Source organism: Leptonychotes weddellii, chromosome 8 (genome assembly GCF_054177405.1).
Source record: "Leptonychotes weddellii isolate Sample4059 chromosome 8, ASM5417740v2, whole genome shotgun sequence".
Taxonomy (NCBI): Eukaryota; Metazoa; Chordata; class Mammalia; order Carnivora; family Phocidae; genus Leptonychotes; species Leptonychotes weddellii.
In genome coordinates this window covers 81,104,928-81,123,075 of record NC_138376.1, presented here as the reverse complement: position 1 = coordinate 81,123,075, position 18,148 = coordinate 81,104,928, and the positions used below count along the sequence as shown (strand labels likewise).

The 18,148-nt window shown below is 46.5% G+C and overlaps 1 protein-coding gene across 2 annotated transcripts in view; it reads right to left on the bottom strand.

The window, feature by feature from the left end:
* Positions 1-10,006: 10,006 nt before the first annotated feature.
* The window catches only part of MTRES1 (mitochondrial transcription rescue factor 1), a 15,141-nt gene continuing 6,999 nt past the window's right edge, over positions 10,007-18,148 (bottom strand). For both annotated transcript variants that reach the window (XM_006741380.2, XM_031036845.2), the window contains exons 2-4: positions 16,732-17,210; positions 14,358-14,430; positions 10,007-10,292 (exon numbers count right to left, since the gene is read on the bottom strand). In XM_006741380.2, coding sequence (XP_006741443.1) covers positions 10,113-10,292; positions 14,358-14,430; positions 16,732-17,198 — 720 coding nt within the window. In that variant the 5' untranslated portion in view covers positions 17,199-17,210 and the 3' untranslated portion in view covers positions 10,007-10,112. The remainder of the gene's footprint in view (positions 10,293-14,357; positions 14,431-16,731; positions 17,211-18,148) is intronic.

Here is an 18,148-nt window from a genome sequence, read left to right as displayed (position 1 = left end):
TAATGACAGGATTTTGAGCAATGTAAAGTTGCCAATCTAACTTTAGTAAATTTGCTTTTACATGTCATTTACAGATTATTTCTGTTGAAGCTGCAGACCTAAATTATTGAAACTTAGAATTGCACAGGGACTTAATGACTCTCTCACATACACCCACAGCCACCCACATGTGCACACACATTTCTTACTGAAAAACTTCAGTGGGATGAAGGGGACCTACATGAATAATGAGCTCAACCTCTTTGTGCCTAGGAAAGAAGGGACTAGCGCAGCCAGGAAACTCACTTTCTCCCCCTCACGTGGGCCTTTCCCTACGCCTTAGTCTCTCCAGCACACATGCGCGTGCGCACGCCCTACCCAAAGATGGCCGCGGCACTCTCGCCCGCCAGCCCTCTGGTCGGAGAGCGCCGCGGAACTTGTTCTGGTCTCTAGCATGTGTCCAAGAGGATTCCAAGCCATGTGAAAGTTGCCCTGCTTTCTAGAGGGTGGACTACGACCCTACAACTTCAGAAGCACAATCATTTATCAATAAAAGTCCCGTCTCCCCCACGTTAGAGAAATCAACAAGTTCTAGGGATGAAATGTGTTTCTTCACGACCTAGAGCATGTTCAGTTCTTGGAAACTGCATTTTGGTGGTTTCCTTAATACCTTTCCTGTGCAGGGCCTCTCCCCCACCCCCCACCTCCGCCCGGCCCCTAATCTTAGAGTCCCTTTTAGTGACGAGAGGTGGACACACTCTGGGAGTTGGTGACTGTCCCTCCGGACCGTCTCATCAGGAAAACCCTGCAGGTCCTGCATCTGTCTGTATGGCGTCCTCAGCTCTCCGCCATACAGGTGGGCTCCAGGGCAGTTTTTTACATGAAGCAATAGAAGTACAAAATACTTTTTTCAAAATTTAGTATTTTCCATCAAATGTGTTGGTAAACCCCTTCCCCCTCCCCATCCAGATTCTTTGATTTTTACTTGTTTGTTTTGGGGTTCTTTTTTCCTTGATTGATTCTGGAGGACTAAAGAATTAGCACAGACACATTCTGATGTTAAGGAAAATAGCAAGTCACAATAGGTGGTAGTGCCCCTCGTTTTCTCTTGTTAGTAAGTTTTAAAAGAATGTATGAAGGTAGTCATGAATGTACTAAGTGTTCTAATCCTGCTTCAGTTCACTTTGGCTGTGTCTACATGACAACAAATGTTTGACAGGGAATAAAGTTGTGTCTAATGTCATGGGCCATAGTGTGCCCCTCCCCCTTCGGTGTTGGCCCCAAATCTTCCTTTCTTTTTATGTTTGGGTGGAGGGGTTACCACGTCAGCAGCAATCATCAACCAACCAATGGGATCTACTTAGTGGTGAAAGGATTCGCTGTTTAAATGGTAAGAGTCGCTGGCCTGACCACACCGCAGCACGGCCGCTTGGGTTCCTATAGAGATGGCCTCGGTTTCTACCTTCCCCCCCCCCAAATGTTTGCTTCTTGTCCGATTGCAGTGGGGTCTTGAGACCCCTGATTGGAGGTCATTGAGATCTCTCACCCTGCCTGGCTGTGTGGATAGGAGTATGAAGTGGAGGTGGGGGCCAACGGGCTGTTAATGCCATTTGGAAATACTTGCCTCGTGTAGATCCAGCCTTAATGTTTTTCTGACATCCTAGTGAAAGCAGACCCCGCACAAAGTGGATATCAGAGTTAATACTGTGAGGAGACAAAATAACGAGAATAGTTTTACCAAAGATAATGAAATACTGCATAATGTCTGCATTTTACCATTGATTTGAGTGCATTCTTAGAAAACTGAATGTAACAAAAACCCAGGACATTTTTGGAAATTGTATGCTCTCTAGCAAACTTTGTGTGAATTTTTATACAAGCACTGTTTTATGAGTTATATAAAATGTTATAAAAATAGAAAAAAATATGGTCTTTGTAACCTCTTGTTTTCTTAGGGCCCACGTCTCTCAGAACCTGTGTTGGTCTCCTTGTCTCCATGTGGCCTCCTTCACCCCTCCCACGGGAAGACAGGAACCGGGGTGGGGGTGGGGGGTGTCTCATGTCTCAGCCTCTCGGGCTTCCACGCCCGGGTGTCCGGGGCACAGCTCACAGGATTTCACTTGGCTACAGCTGAATGACCGAGAAGTCACCAAATAAATCCTAGCCCTCTTCTACACAAACCACTTCCTGGCCACATGGCGGGAGGTGCATTTGCCTTTTCATACCTTTCCTGGTCGGGCGCCAGCCCGGCCCTGCTACCAAGCCAGCAGAGCTTCATTTCACTCTTTTTTTTTTTCTCACTTTGGATCAAATGGGATTTAGTTCCTCCAAGCCAGCATATTATTAACTGATGATAAAAGGACACATGTTTTTTCTTACCTCTTCTCTTCGGCTAAGCATAAATTCTTTCATATTCATAGTAAAAATATTATCTCAAGTTGTCGGAGGAACATTGTTTTTGGCCAAAGGTCACAAAGATAAGAACTTGTGGCCTGGGACTCGAACACTTTCCCCCGTGACCCTTTGCTTCGGTGTGAATCCTGACACTTCTGTGTGTAAGCCTTGTCAGCAGGTTAGGGCTGGTCAGGGGCTGGAGTAACAAGTTTAAGCAAGACTTGAAGGAAGACGAAATTCTTTAATTCTGGCTGTAGGTATGTTTGTTTTCTACCCAAAAAGAAAAGTCACAGAATTTCAATATATGGGAGCTTACTTATAAAATCCAGTTCTCGGAGATAAGAACTACACACTAAATTATCATGATCACGGGAATGGTGAAGTGCAATGGACTCTGAAGGAACTTCTAAATAAAGGTACGCCCCCCCCCATGGCCAACAGTGAGACAGGAATGAACACTCATTGCCTACTCGCTGTAACGGCACCTCATATCCACTGAGTACACGCCATGTGCCAGCCACACTGCTGAGAACTCGACCTGTGAGGTAAGTTCCATAATTATGCCTATTAAGAAAGGTATGGTATGGCCCTGAGTGGTGTATATACTATCTCATTTAATTCTCATAAAAACTCAAGTGTCTTGGGAACTATTATTATTTGTTTAGTGGTGAGGAAGCAGAGAGAAGTATGTTTCTTGCCCAAGTTTGTGCAACTGGCAAATTGCAGTGTCAGGGTTTAAACCTGTTTATTTCTGCAACACCACACCATCCCGGGTGGTGAACATCCTCTGAGCCACAACACACAAAGATACAGATCTGAAAACAAGTGCAAGTCACTGGTGTCCTTTATCACCCACATCCTCTGAGCCCCGATTCGTCTGATCTTAGATATGGGTGTGCTGGTATTTAGAATTGCTGCGTGTGAAATCACTGGCGATTGTGGATAGCCATGTCCTGGGAATAATGAGCAAATCTGGGAAGAGTTTGTGAAAGTAACTGCCATGGATGGGATTCCCTAGGGGCAGAGCCTGAGACATTTCCGAGAGAATGGTTGTGGGCTTGTCCTCGGGAGAAGGGGCAGGAGGGACACAGCAGCGGCCAGGGAAGGCCAGGATCTAGGGCTCGGGTCTCCACTGCAGTCCAGCTCCATCCCCATACTGGAAAGCCCTAGAATATAGATTGTTTGGCAGAATTAGTCCCAGGTGAGGCAGAGGGGCTGGTTGGTCCTTGTCAGAGGTCTTCCCCAGGGAAAGGGGCAGCTCTCCTGGCAAGATGGCCAAGGGCTGAGCTCCAGAAGGGCCACTGAGCGGTTAGCTGGCGCTCAGCAGCGAGGGAATCATGCTCTGGGAAAGGGGATCTGGTTAAGCCTCCATCAGCATCTGCTAGGGTCAGAACCACCAGAGGGCATGTTAGCCAGACCAGTGGGCCCTAGCCCCAGAGTCGGCTTCAGTAGGTCTGGATGGGGCCTAAGAATTTGCATTTCTAGTAAGTTCCCAGGTGATGTGGTCCATGGCCACATTCTGAGAACCACTGCACCAGTGACTTCACAAAACAGGCTGTGTGTTTTCTGTGAAGGCTTAGCACTTTTCCGAGTATTAGAAATAGATCTCAGCTGAAAGAAATGGTTTCCCGTTGTGTTCAAATAAAACTGACTGCTTCTTAACCAGCAATAAACTAAATCTTCGCTTTTTAGGTCAATGGGAAGAGGCAGGTTTGCAAGTGCTTATGCAGCAAGGCTTAGGAGCACTGGCCAAACGTGCCTTTTGCCAGAGCATTTCTGCAGGGGGAAGCCTGTTCACTGATTTTAAGGAGTAAGAATTCATTTGTTCTTCTAAATGTAGTTGGTAGTCCAGATGGCGAACTGTGTCCTTGACAGAGGTTGAAAGCATGTAATGCCACAGCTCACCCTTCCAGAAGCTCCTACAGTGTGACAGCTGTGTAGTCAGAAGTGACAATGGGTTCTTGAATTAATTACAGGGAGTTCAGGTTTTTGTAAGCCCTCCCTTTTTCTGAGCCCAGTAATGGCTTAGGAATGTGCTAGGGACTTGACATACGTTATTTCATTTAATCCTCACAGAAACCCTGTTTCTATCTCCCATTTTACAGATGGGGATGCTTCTAGACTTTGAGTCACTTGGTCAAGGCCATATAGCTGGCAGAGCAGGGGGCTGCTAATGACCGGGCTGACTCCGAAGTCCGTGCTCTTGATTTCAGGGCCGCCACTTACGTGGCTGTGTGCAATAAATTTCTCCGTCTTTCTGCCTAGTGCTCCCCTGCCGCTTACCTTGGGGTTTTGCTGACTGTCCAGTCTGAGCTTCTGGATCTGCCCGAGTGAGTGTTTGACTTGAGAAACCTTTCAGTGCAGGAAACAGAACAAGGAAAGAATCATCTCTGCCTCTAAAAGTTCATTCATCCTGCAAAAATATATGTAATGCCTGTTGTCTCCCTGGGCACCGTTCCATGACCCTACCAAGTACCCAACTCATTACTTGGTCAAGAGGCCTTGGAGAGCAGGCCCTGGTGGTGAACAACACAAAACCTAACAGCTCTTGCCTGACGCACGGGGGTAATAAGCAGACTGCGAAGCTGGGCTCCTCGGCTCCGCGCAGACAGCTGAGGCCACTGCAGATGGGACAGGGCTGGGCTCGGCCTGAGGCAGCCGCAGGCCCATAGCTTCCTGACGCTCCTGCTTCTCATAGACTAAAACGCTGCTTCTAAGATGCCGTGAACGCTGGCTGCGAGCTCCATAGCCTCGGTCTTCCTGGTGTTCGGTCCCTGCTATTCCTGACACCAGGTATTAAACCTAAGTCTCCTCCTTGGTGTGGACGCACAGCAACCTCAGCTCGGGCGCAGTGCAGGCACGAGGGGGGCCATGCTTCCGCCTAGGGTAAGACCCCTGGTGACGGGCGCCTTCTCTTCAGTTGCTTGAAAGCAGAGCTGGCTGCTATCCTTTCAGCCTCACCTTTTGTATCTCTGTCTCAGAGTCAAGAGGTAAGGGTCTCCTCTACAATCCGAAAGAAAATTCTATGCATTGCATGTGGAAGGAAGTATCTAATAGTAACCCCTCTGAGTGGGGCTCTAGAAATGGGTTATTACCCAGTCCAGACGTCTAAGCAGAAATTGCCCATTGTAGACGCTTGCTGTTCTACTCTGACTGCAGTTTTGGGGGCTTCACTTACCTGCCTTGGGGAAGGTCTCCTCAGCTTTAAGAATACCATCCCAGGAGGGGCGCCTAGGCGGTTCAGTCGGTTAAGCGTTCGACTCTGATTTTGGCTCAGGTCATGATCTCAGGGTCGTGAGATCAAGCCCCGCGCCAGGCTCCGTGCTGGACGTGTAGTCTGCTTAAGGGTCTTTCTCTCCCCCTCTCCCTCTGTCCGCCCCCCACCCCTCCACACACTCTCTCTCTGAAAAAATAAGGTCCCAGGATAGAAGGCCCATTGGGTACAGTTGACATCTTTACAGAAGAATCAAGAGTCGCATCGTGAGTGATCCATGTCCTCAAGACCTGTCAAAATCATACTTTGACCGGCCTGCTTCTGATCTGCCTGGTCCGTTAACCAATAATGAACAAAGAAACCCTTAAGCCCACAAGCAGGTCTTTGGGAGGAACAGGAAAGCGGCAGTCTCAGAAAGCTGCCTCCAATTTCAGAGCCTTCAGAGAAATTGCAAGGGACAGATTAGGGAGCAAGCGGCTACCAAAGGCAGAAGCAGCAGGTCGTGGGGCCTTTCCCGTGCAGGAAAAGAGAATTTACGAAGACTGCCTGGTAAAAGCAGCTGTATCTCTTTACACCTGTATTAGAGGGCAAAAGTGAGAAAGCTGGCTCACGCTGGGGTGGGCGGAGGCTATGTCCACAGGCGCTTTCCAGCGCAGCCCCGCTCAACTGTCCCGGTGATTAAGCAGCGCTGTTACTTGCGCGGTGAGGAGAGCTGGGTGGAGCTGGGCGCATGCGCAGGCCAAATGGGGTGGACGCACTTCGGTATAATGCAGCAAGGAGAAGCAACGGATTAGAGGTGCCATGGATCCATGGATGGATCTGAACAACCATCGGGTGAAAAAAGTAAGATACAAAATGAAACCTATAGTAATGCCATTTACGAAATTTAAAATAGGTGCACAGAACAGCAGAACACATTTTAGAAGAATGAATACAAACAAAAAGATACACATTAAACTTATTAGCACGGTTGGCTCAAGGATGGGAGGAGGACACAGAAATACAGAACAAGAGAGGAGAAATAAATTTGAAAGAGTAACTTCGGGGGTGGGTACTGGTGCTCAGGCATTCGCCAGTGGAAAACTCATGGGTGTGTATCCCCAATCCCACCCAAGGATGTGCTGGTAAAGGTTTAAGAAATGACTCTCCAAGGGAAAAATACTGATTTTTGGTGATTGCAATTTCCAAGGTGAAAATACTACCATGAGTGATTTCAAGCTTCCTACGTGATGTTCTGAAAGCAGTTTGGGAGATGCACTCTCCCTGCTCTCCTGAGTCCGCTCCACGGAGTTTCTAATTTCCTACATTACTCCCTGGAGATTGTCAGTAAGCTGACTGATAATGTGACTACCTTTTTGAAAGCCAAAATATGTGACCAAGATAAGGCAGAACTTTAGTAGTGTGTTTTTACTTGCCAGATATACACTGCACCTGTTAGAAGGTCATGGAACGTACACCACCACCCCAACCGAAATCTTTCTTTTTAGCTTCTTAGACAGGTTTCTGTCTCCCCAATCATCACTGACCAAATAAACTATAACTTAAGAAATATCCCCCGAATGTCTACTTTCCTCTACAAAATGTTAAAAAGATAATGAAATGCTTGCCTAGCCATCGATATAATTTTCCAGGAAAGACAGTAAATGCTATTTGGCAGAGAAATGCAATTAGCATCCTATTTCCTAGAGGAGAGCTATTTCTTTGAAAGAATTAACCATCATTACTGGTAAAAGGTCTAGATCAGTCTCTACCAAAATAGTTGTAACTTAAAAAAAGGAATCTTGTCATCCCAGTAGAGCAGAGTGTCTCAACCCCATCCCTACTGGCCTTTGGGGTCCGGTAACTTTGTTGTGGGGCATCCTGTACACTGTAGGAGGTTGAGAGGCATCACTGGTCCCCATCCACTCAATGCCCCTAACCCCTGCTTCAAGTTGTGACAACCAAGATGTCTCTAGACTTTGCCAAATGTGAAATCACCCCCGGTTGAGAACCACTGCATTAGAAACATATACATCGGGGCGCCTGGGTGGCTCAGTCGTTAAGCGTCTGCCTTCGGCTCAGGTCATGATCCCAGGGTCCTGGGATCGAGCCCCGCATCGGGCTCCCTGCTTGGCAGGAAGCCTGCTTCTCCCTCTCCCACTCCCCCGCTTGTGGTCCTGCTCTCGCTAACTCTCTCTCCGTCAAATAAGTAAATAAAATCTTTAAAAAAAAAAAAAAGAAACATACATCTTTAATTTTTTCCAGTTTTAATTTTCACTGAGGAGGTCTCACCACGGTGGCATTATAAAGCAACTGTTATTTGGGTCAAGTAATGAGTGCGTTGCAAGAGTTCCGTAAATCTTTTATGAATTGCTTTTGTTTCTGCTATTTTGTAACTATGTTCCAAGTCCCTGGCACTGTAGCCAACTAGGAGATCCATTTTTGCCACGTCCCGTCACCAAACCAACATTCTCCAGCAGACGTTTTTTTCTTAGCTTGATTTTTTAAAACAGGTCTAGTGTGAGCACCAAACACTGCAGAGCAGCTAGGTGAGGTACTGACTGCCAACAGAGCTTCAAAAAGCCTTTCAAGTGGCTTCTCCTGCTTCCTAGCTAGCAACACTCCTCTTACCTCATACAACACATTTTGATTTTCTCCTTCCTTTGAACACATGACAAGGTAAGGCAATCAGCATCCTGATCCCCATTTGACCAATGAAGAAGCTGAAGCTCAGAGAGACTGGGGTCAAACTAACCAAGGTAACCCAACTCACTAATGGCAAGACTGAGCCTAAAAACCAGGACCCCTGACACATCCCAAGGTCATGCTGCCACTCACCACACAAGGCTTCTTAGGCTTTCTGCAACTTTCCAAAGAGAAGTCAAGAGAAGAGCGGGAGGGAGGAAGAGAGAGGGAGAGCAAGACAGAGGCAGAGGTAAAGGAAATGAGAAAAAGTAAAGACATTAGTCTCCTAGATTATAATTCATAACTAACTCCTATTGAAATTAAACACATTGTTTTTACTGATAACTAGGTGGTAAAATAGAAACATTCCCTCTGTTGTTCTGCATATTATGTAGTATTTCTTCCTGAGAGCTTAAGCTTTCAAATAAAAATCGATTTTTTAGAGTCTTCTGAAATCCACGGTGTTAAAAGGCTTCCAGACTCATGGGCCCAGACATCCCCCTGCTTTGGGCCACAGAAGTCTCCCTTCACTGTCAGTTAACCTGAATTCTCAAGAATTCCTGGAGGGCAAATAGAAGGACCCAGACACAGCCAGTCATTTTTCCATGACACCATCTAATAGGTCTCTATTTGAGCTGACCCTTCTGTGCTAGGAAACTGTTCCTGGGAGTCTACAAACCAGTTTATTTCTCCAGATGTCCTTTTCTTAGATGATGTATATTAGGTATGTGTCCTTTTTTAAAAAAATATTTATTTTGAGAGCGAGCGAGCGAGCACAAACGGGAGGTGGGGGGAGGAGCAGACGAAGAGGGCAGGGAGCCCAATGCGGGGCTCGATCCCAGGACCCCGGGATCATGACCTGAGCCGAAGGCAGACGCTTCACCGACTCAGCCACCCAGGCACCCCTGTATATGTCCCTTCTAATACTATATTTTTTTTAGGCTTTGTCCTTTTTATAACACTTTCTTGAGAATTAGAATAATTGGTCTCTGCCTCTTTGTTCTCTTCATTGATAAAATCTGTGTTTCCTCTAAAACCTACTACTAAAATCTACTTTCACCTGAAAATTAAACTCTCAGCTTATTACCCTAAGCTGGGGCAGAGGTCATCACATTTTTTTCTGTAAAAGGTCAGACAGTAAATATGTTAGGTTCTGTGGGCTACCTAAGACCTCTGTCATATATCCCTTCCTTCTTTTAACAATGCTTTAAAAATGTAAAAACCATTCTTGAATGCCATACGAAAAGCCTCTGGCTACCTCAGTTCATCAACCCCTGCCCTAAACCATTCATTTTAATGGGCCCTAACTAACCCATTTGGAATGAGTTGGAGCAACTTCACTTATTTATACTTCGGAAGACAAACTGAAGGGAACTTAAGCTCACAAATCGGTAATTCAGAAGGGCTGGTGGAGAAAGGGGTCTCCCAATGGATATGAAAGGTGACCTTGACTTTACTTGGTTTTGCCATGAGAAACCTGAACCCAGAGAAGCTGGTCAACAGGGATAAAGTTGAAATGAAAGCACAAACAAGGCCAGTTTATTTTACACAGACTCCCGAGGTAGTTAATGTGGGAAACAGCAGGCTCGGCATTAAAACCTTCTCTGGGGTTGGTTCATTCAGCACACATCTCATTCATGCTCACAGGCCAAAATGAGGTGAAAACGAACACAAATCAAGCCCTGGAGAGGAATCCAGGCCTTGGGCAGTGTCTCCAAGCTATGGACCCCAATTTCCATAAAACAGCTCAGCAGATTCCACTAAAGTAAGATAATTTTATTTTAATAAAAGTGTCCTCTTTTGAAGCTGGCCCTTCCCCCCATCACTAGAAAGCAGTTTTTATCAATAAAAAGCCATCCATTTATTTAGACATACTCTTTTTAGGCAACTTTAACTTTTTCCACCGGCGTAACACCACTCTGTACTTTTCACTTTCCGTTTTCTCCTCCAACACTTTTTTCAGGAGAACCCTCATCACTGTCTCTGTTTCTGCTTCTTTATCCTCTCCAATTAGAAGATCCAATATATCTCCCACTTTCACCTGAAAATTAAAAGAAAACTCAGCCTTCACTGCATTTTGGGAAACGCAGGCCAATGCAAATGTCCTTTTTTTTTAAGTTTTTTTTTTTAGTAATCTTTACACCCAACGTGGGGCTTGAACTGAGATCAAGAGTTGCATGCTCCACTGACTGGGCCAGCCAGGTGCCCCGCAAACGTCCTTGCTGTGAGTTTTTATCAGGGGACCGTCATCACCCAGGGGGGCATGTGAAAAAAGGTAGTGATTCCTCTGAAGCCGTCCCTTATCCCTAGTGCCTCCAGGACAAAGGGCCTCACGCAGAGGAAGCCTCCAACACATGTGCCCAATACCATCCGCGTCCTTCCATCAGACCTAGCCAGCTGGCTGCTTATGGGCAGCTCCGGTGTGCCGCGGCTCAACTACTCACCTCTACTAGGTGATTGAAGGAAACACACGGAGGGATTTGTTTTGGCAACAATGACAAGAGGCAAAGAAAGTGGGGCACAATCGTAGAGAATCTGTGCATAGTAATTATTGCCAGCACTGAGAAAACCATTTCCAGTGTAACTTTTCATTGATTTCTACTCAGATGAGCTACGTAATTGGGGATGGGACAGTCTGTTGAAAATTAGTCACTGTGGAATAATATTCAGCTGTACCTCTTAGAGAAATGGGAAACTTCTTTCCTAGCACTGATTAGCCCCAGTGATGCCACATCATCAAGATGGGACTCAATACACAAAGACGGAATGTCACAAAAAGGATCAGGTTGGATGCTGACTCAATGGGTTCAAAGGGCTGAGGTCAAACCCATTCTTGCCCAGGTGGGAGCCTTGGGCTGAGCAGTCCGGGGCATATCACAGCAGTGTTGCCAGGGACAGCCCATGGCGGGCACCTGGTGCTGGCAAGTCAGGATTCCAGGGGCATCTGCCCAGTGACTCAGGACGGAGCTAAACGGACACAGGTGCCATAGACTTCTTCTACTAGAACACAAGCCAGGAGTGACTGGGGCCACCTCAGATCACTCACCACTGCTTCCAAAGAGGTGGGCAGCAAGCCCACGTGTGGGCAATGGACTCTAAGTGGGCACAGGTGGCCATTTAAAAGCCTACGGGAGGGTTTCTGTTTAAGAAGTATGGTGCCACTTTTACCTTGTTTTCTGATTAATGCTCTCTGAGGCAGTCCTAAATTCACGCTGTCCAAAACGTCTGTACCTTAGCCGGGCAAGCTCCTATTTGTTTTCCCACCCATTCAAGGGCCCAATATTCAATCCACAACATGGGAATACACGCGTCCGCCACCAGGCCTACTGGTCAACCCGGGCGGCCTAGAGCGGCATGTGAAACACACAGCGCAGATTGTAAACCGTTAACCTTCTCCCCTCTGGGCTGAGAAGCAAAAAGGCGCACACCACAAGGAGGCATGAAGACTGCTTCTCCCCTGGATCTGGAGGATGGGCTGACCGAGGCATCATCTAGGCGGGGCTGTCCTCCCGTAGTTCTCATGAGTTCAATTAAAAAAAAAAAAAGACCATTTGGCCTAACTGTGTGGACATTTAAAATCAATGTCCAGAAATACAAGGTTTCAGAACATTTTGAATGCCTTTGCATTTTGCAGCATGACTATTAAAATTCACTTTTTATTAAGTAACATATGCATGTGATACAAAATATAAAAGGCATAAAAGGATACACAGAGAAAAAGGCCACGCGTCTGGTGTATCCCTTCACAGACCTACTGTGTGTAGTATGTGTGTGTGGCTGAGCAGCGGGTCCCTTTGGTAGCTCACTTCTAAGGCAGAGACTAAGAAGGAATGTCTCTCCTTTAGCCAGTCAATCCCAGGGAGTGGGGAGTTTAGAAAGCTTCAGTCCCATACTGGGGCTCTACGTAGCCTGTGTGTAAGTCAGCAGGGACCCAGCCCCTCCTACACCTGGTCCGCAGCTTACAGAGAAGCTCTGCTGCGCCACAGGCGGCCAGGGTCACCACCGAAGCACCACGAACCCGCCCACCCGACTTCAGGGCCGGCAGCCCGCCCCAGCCCCGTGCAGCAGGCCACGGAAGCGGAGGTGTCCTTTTTTCGCTGCAAGGGCCTGTCCTTTCTCATGTGGGAGACAGCACAGCACACACAAAGCAAAACTGGCTGGGATTACGGGCTGTTCCAAATATCTACATTTCAAATCTCCCCTCAGCTGCCGTTACTATGGCTACAGGCCTCCTAGTAACAAGCCAGTCGAGTGTTAACACTGGCCCCTTCCTTTGCTGACCCTCAGGAGAAATCTGGAAGGCAGCCGAGACAACAGAACACCCAAGGCAGAATGAAGAAGCAGCAATTAGACTGTAGTTAACAATATATCAAAGCAGAGGGGGGAGAATACACTTGTGTTTGTAAATGAGGCCCTGGCACAGAGGCTTGGTGCGCCCAGAGCAGGTCCTGTCTTAGGAACACTGTGGCTGCGGAGAGGGGGCAGGGCCACAAGCAGGAAAAAGCAATTATGGGACAAGAAGAGCCTGATCTCCAGATGCACGTCTGAAGCGCCTGATTTCCTGCAGCTCACAGAGCCATGAATGACACGCCGAACCTGCCGGGTCAGGTGTCATCACAGGCTGTGGACCTTGGGACTCGCAGCTGAGACAAGCACTGGGGAGTGCCCCTCCTCCCGGCTGGTTAGCCATGAGAACCTGTAGGATCCCAGAGAGCAAGGTCTCTGAAGAAAGCCTGTGTTTACCCGGATCCATGGCCAACAGCTCACACCCTCCCTTGTCCCAGAGCAAAAGGATGTGGCTCAAGCCCTCCAACCCCAGGGGTGTTGTGAAATATGAAACAAGCTTCAAAGCCACCTACAAACATGTGTCTAACTTCCCTGGACACTCAAAAAGAGCGTCCTCACAGAGTGAGATTATGTCTGCCAAAGCCTCGTATGTCTGTGTCTTCCAAGCTTTTTTTTTTAAGATTTTATTTACTCATTTGAGACAGAGAGGGCGCGCAGCTGAGGAAGGGGGCGGGGCAGAGGGAGCAGCAGACTCCCCGCTGAGCCGGGGCGGGGGGGGGGGGGGGCCCTCCATCCCAGGACCCTAGGATCATGACCTGAGCCAAAGGCACATGCTTGACCATCTGAGCCACCCAGGCGCCCCTCTTCCAAACTTTTTAAGAGTCTCTGTCATACATTTTTTATTGTGCTTTGTTAACTTACACTATTATTGTTTTTCCAATTATGAAAGTGATCTATACTTATAAAAAATTCAGAAAAAGAATGAAGAAAATATAACCCATAATGCCCCAAAGATAAATACTAGTAATATTACTATTTTATTCTTAAATGTATGTATATATGCAACTTATTTCTACAAAAATACACAATTTTAACTATATATATGATTTATTATAATAACACTGGATACTGGAAATACATTTTCTTATACCTGATTTCTTTCACTTAACAATAGTATTGCTATGGGCCTGTTAGGAAACAGGGAGTCTCTTTTTTGATAGCTGTTCTGTGCACAGAGCAGGGCATGCAGTAAGTGCTGGGGCGTAACTGCTGAGCTGAACAGAATCACACATCTGCTCAGGTAACAGCAGTCCAATGTAACCTCTACACAGACCAACTCTTTCTTCTTAGTCTATTAGCTTTTCATGGGACTAATGACTTGGTTAACAGATTTTTGCCAAGTGTGATGGTGGCCTGTCTTAAAATTTTGAAGGAAAAGGAGGCTGCAAAAGAGCAAGTGGTTTGTGTGACTAACTTGGCTGGTGATTCTCACTAGCTTGAGCAGGCCCCTGGGGAATTGCAGAGAGGGCAACACCGACCCACACAAGGAGTCACTGATGACCCCTGAGGGGAAGTCGGGGCAACACTGAGTACTGGCAGAGAAACAGACAAAAATATCTGCTGTCAGGGCGCCTGGGTGGCTCAGTTGTTAAGCGTCTGCCTTCGGCTCAGGTCATGATCCTGGGGTCCTGGGATCGAGCCCCGCACTGGGCTCCCTGCTTGGCGGGGAGCCTGCTTCTCCCTCTGCCTGATGCTCCCCCTGCTTGTGCTCTATCAAATAAATAATAAAAAAAAAAAATCTGCTGTCAGAATAGCTCACCGTTCTGCTTTTCTTCCATAATTTTTCCCCATTCAGCCTGAGTTCACCTTTGTAGAATGCATCTTCCACTTTGCTTAAAAAAAAAAAAAAAGTCAAATGCTTTGAAATAGAAATATATTCAAAACAATTATACAGGTCTGAGAAAAACACCTGCCATTAATGCGTATTCTGACAGTGACCAGCCGCTCTACAAAACCACCATTCTGAGTGCGGGGAAAGTGGGAGTTAACTGCTCCCATCTGTGTCTGAAACAGCGAGATCAAGGGGCACTTCTCAACGATGCCGGACTGGGGCTGCAGTCTGCTGGACTCACCGGGCAGGTAAGCTTTGGGAGGGCCTGGGGCACCCCACCTGACTCCTGCAGCAGCCGCCTGCAAAGCGGGGGCTCCCGTGATTCATGACCACCAAAGGGCTCTGGGGTCCGAGAGAAAAACCAGGCACCACACGTATGGTGAGGTCATTAAAAAATCCTCTGCGAGTCCGCACTGAGGTTGGGGAAACTGCAATCCAGCAGCTGCTGATCTCTCCATTCAATCACTGGGCAACTAGACCAGGGGAGGGTGCTGACAACAACAATCAGTGCGCTTTTCTCTTGCTGCTCTGACTCCAGGTGATTAACATCTGGGGTTCTGCTTATAAGAGCAGCAGCTACTTCTCTGGGGAAGAGAGAGGCCCCCCTTTACAAATCTGCCAGATTTTAGAGAACATTCAGTAAATTCCCATGAGGATGCCTATGGGTTTAGTCATCTTTATGAGTCCTTAAGCTTCATGGATTAAAAAATTAAACTATGCCATTAAATTATGTCATACAGTATAAATTATACATGGAAATCTGAATATATTATCCATACCATGTTTCTTACCTTGCATGCAGTATGCACACAATGATTGCTAAAGGAATGAACGAACAATGAGTGTCATTATTTTTTTTTTTTTAAGATTTTTATTTATTTATTGAGAGAGATAGTGATAGAGAGAGCATGAGAGGGGGAGAGTCAGAGGGAGAGGCAGACTCCCCGCCGAGCAGGGAGCCCGATGCGGGACCCGATCCCGGGACTCCAGGATCATGACCTGAGCCGAAGGCAGTCGCTTAACCAACTGAGCCACCCAGGCGCCCCGAGGGTCACTATTCTTATATAATTAGTCTAGCAGAAAGAACAAGAATACTAAAGAAATCTTCAAAGTTCCACTTAACATCTCTATGCACTTATATGAACACACAGTATTTTCTTCATAATAGCTAACATACAAATATGTGTCAGGCACTGTTAAAGTGCTTATTTTTTAATGTAAATTCAATTTAATTAACATAGAGTGTATTCTTAGTTTCAGAGGTAGAGTTCAGTGATTCATCAGTTGCATAATGCCCTCCTTCATGCCCACTGCCCAGTTACCCCATCCCCCCCACCTCCCCTCCAGCAACCCTCAGTTTCCTAGAGTTAAGAGTCTCTCATGGTTTGTCTCCCTCTCTGTTTTGTCTTATCTTTCCTTCCCTTCCCCCATGTTCATGTGTTTTGTTTCTTAAATTCCACATACAAGTGAAATCATATGGTATTTGTCTTTCTCTGATTAACTTACTTCGCTTAGCATAATACCCTCTAGCTCCATCCACTAAGATGCTGTAGACAGAGGAGCACCAACTTCTAAAGTAGGTGCTATTTTACATTTTACAGATGAGAACACTGAAGCTTAGGGAATTCAAGGAACTTGCCCAGGCTCACACAGAGCACGAAGGGTCTCACTGTAGAGCCCGCATTCTTTACCACCACATTACACTGCTTCTGTTGCTTCTAAAAGGTACCTTCTTACCCTGTGGCATTTGTGAAACCCAGGCATGATTTCCTCTTGCTATATACCTCTAACATGGTCATTAGTTTCCTCAAGAAGCTGGTATTAGGGCGCCTGGGTGGCTCAGTTGGTTAAGCGACTGCCTTCGGCTCAGGTCATGATCCTGGAGTCCCGGGATCGAGTCCCACATCGGGCTCCCTGCTCGGCAGGGAGTCTGCTTCTCCCTCTGACCCTCCTCCCTCTCATGCTCTCTGTATCTCATTCTCTCTGTCTCAAATAAATAAATTAAATCTTTAAAAAAAAAAAATTAAAAAAAAAAGCTGGTATTAAATCGGTGGCTCATCTTAGAGTCGACTGTGTCTCAGAACCAGGGAAATCTGGCACATGGGATGTGCAGGCAGTCACCTGACTTGCTGGGGAGTCAGTGTTCTCATCTGCAGAAGGAAATACCTGAAACGGGTGACCAGGCAGGTCCTCTCCTATCTGGGCTTGCCCCTCACCACAAGATGGGCTGAGTGATGGGAACTACTACATTAAAATGACACAAAGACAAAGGATCTTGTAATAAAATGCACATCGTACTTACTTTCTCCCGACATCTAGGCCCGTCTTTAGGACAACATCGTACCGAAAAGACTGCACTACTTTCTCCAGGTCTTTATAGTCTTTGACCACACTGGGGTCACCCTCGAGCTCCTCTTCCTGCTCACTCATCTCACGATCACTCTCATCATCAGAGTCCTCTTCATCCTCGGCTTTTTGCAGAGTCTTCTTAGTGGATTTTTTAGAGCTTATATTACTTTTAAGTCTTATGGAGAGTGGGAAAATATATTCTGGAGATATTAAAAGCCCTGGGAGTCTCAGTGAGAAAATGTTATGGAAAAATGTTTTACAATTTGATGTGTTTAACTGGGTACTAGAAAAATGTGAGTATCGATTCCAGGAAGCACAGAGTTTATACGATGGTGTCCCTTGTAGCGCTCCCCAGAGTCCAATCCAGACATCTGGCTTTCTCAGAACACTGGCAGGCAATCTGACACCAGTCATAGCCATGGCGCATATAACCTGAAACAGACAATAATTCCGTTTTATTTCACAAGCGCAGTGTCCTGGCATTCTTACAACACAAACCATTCATACCACGAACACTCTAGATCAGTGCTGTACTTATTCTCCCCTACGAAAGACCATATTGGTCTGCACATACTCAGGGCCATGCACTTTTCCATAGTGAGTCTTCTAGCTGTGCTTCCCTCATAGTGGAAGGGGGGACTAGATACTAAGATGTGTCTTAGTATCTAGTATCTTCTAGCTGTGCTTCCCTCATAGTCAGGAGGGGGGACTAGATACTAAGATGTGTGAACACACCGGTTCTCCTCTTCTCCATCCCCCAAATTCACTTGGACACTGATTGCGACTGAAGAATATTAACAGTAGTTCTCAACGGTTTTAAAAAAAAAGATCTCATGGGGAGAAAGACTATTTGTTGACATACGTCACATCCTTACAATACTGACTTTGCCAAGGAAGGACACCAAGTCATGACTTTATAAAACCCAGAGTGAATCTCTAGACATTATTTCAACCCCCAACCCCAGCAAATCAGAGCTAGCAATGAGCAGACAAAGCTGCATTTTACCTTCTTTTCCATCTTTTTCCTACTGTTTGAGGCATTAGCTAGCAGAGAAGGAAGGGGCCAGGAGACCCACAAACTAGGTAATTGCTTCCTGAGGCACTGAGGTGCTGACATGCCAGAGAGTAGTCAATTCCTAGGTTACCTCAAAACCATCTTATTATGATGGTAGCAAACCTTCCCAAGTACATCAAGATGGTTTTAGAGACCACGATTTAGTAATCTGAGAAGGGTTGCCATATGGTCCATATCCTCATACCTTAAGTCTGCGAGTGACTTTCCATGGTGCCAAGGCTATACTTTCAGACAGATTTCTTTGATGAGCGTTTCAATGATTTTTCCTGCCTACTTTCCATTCACCACAAAGCTG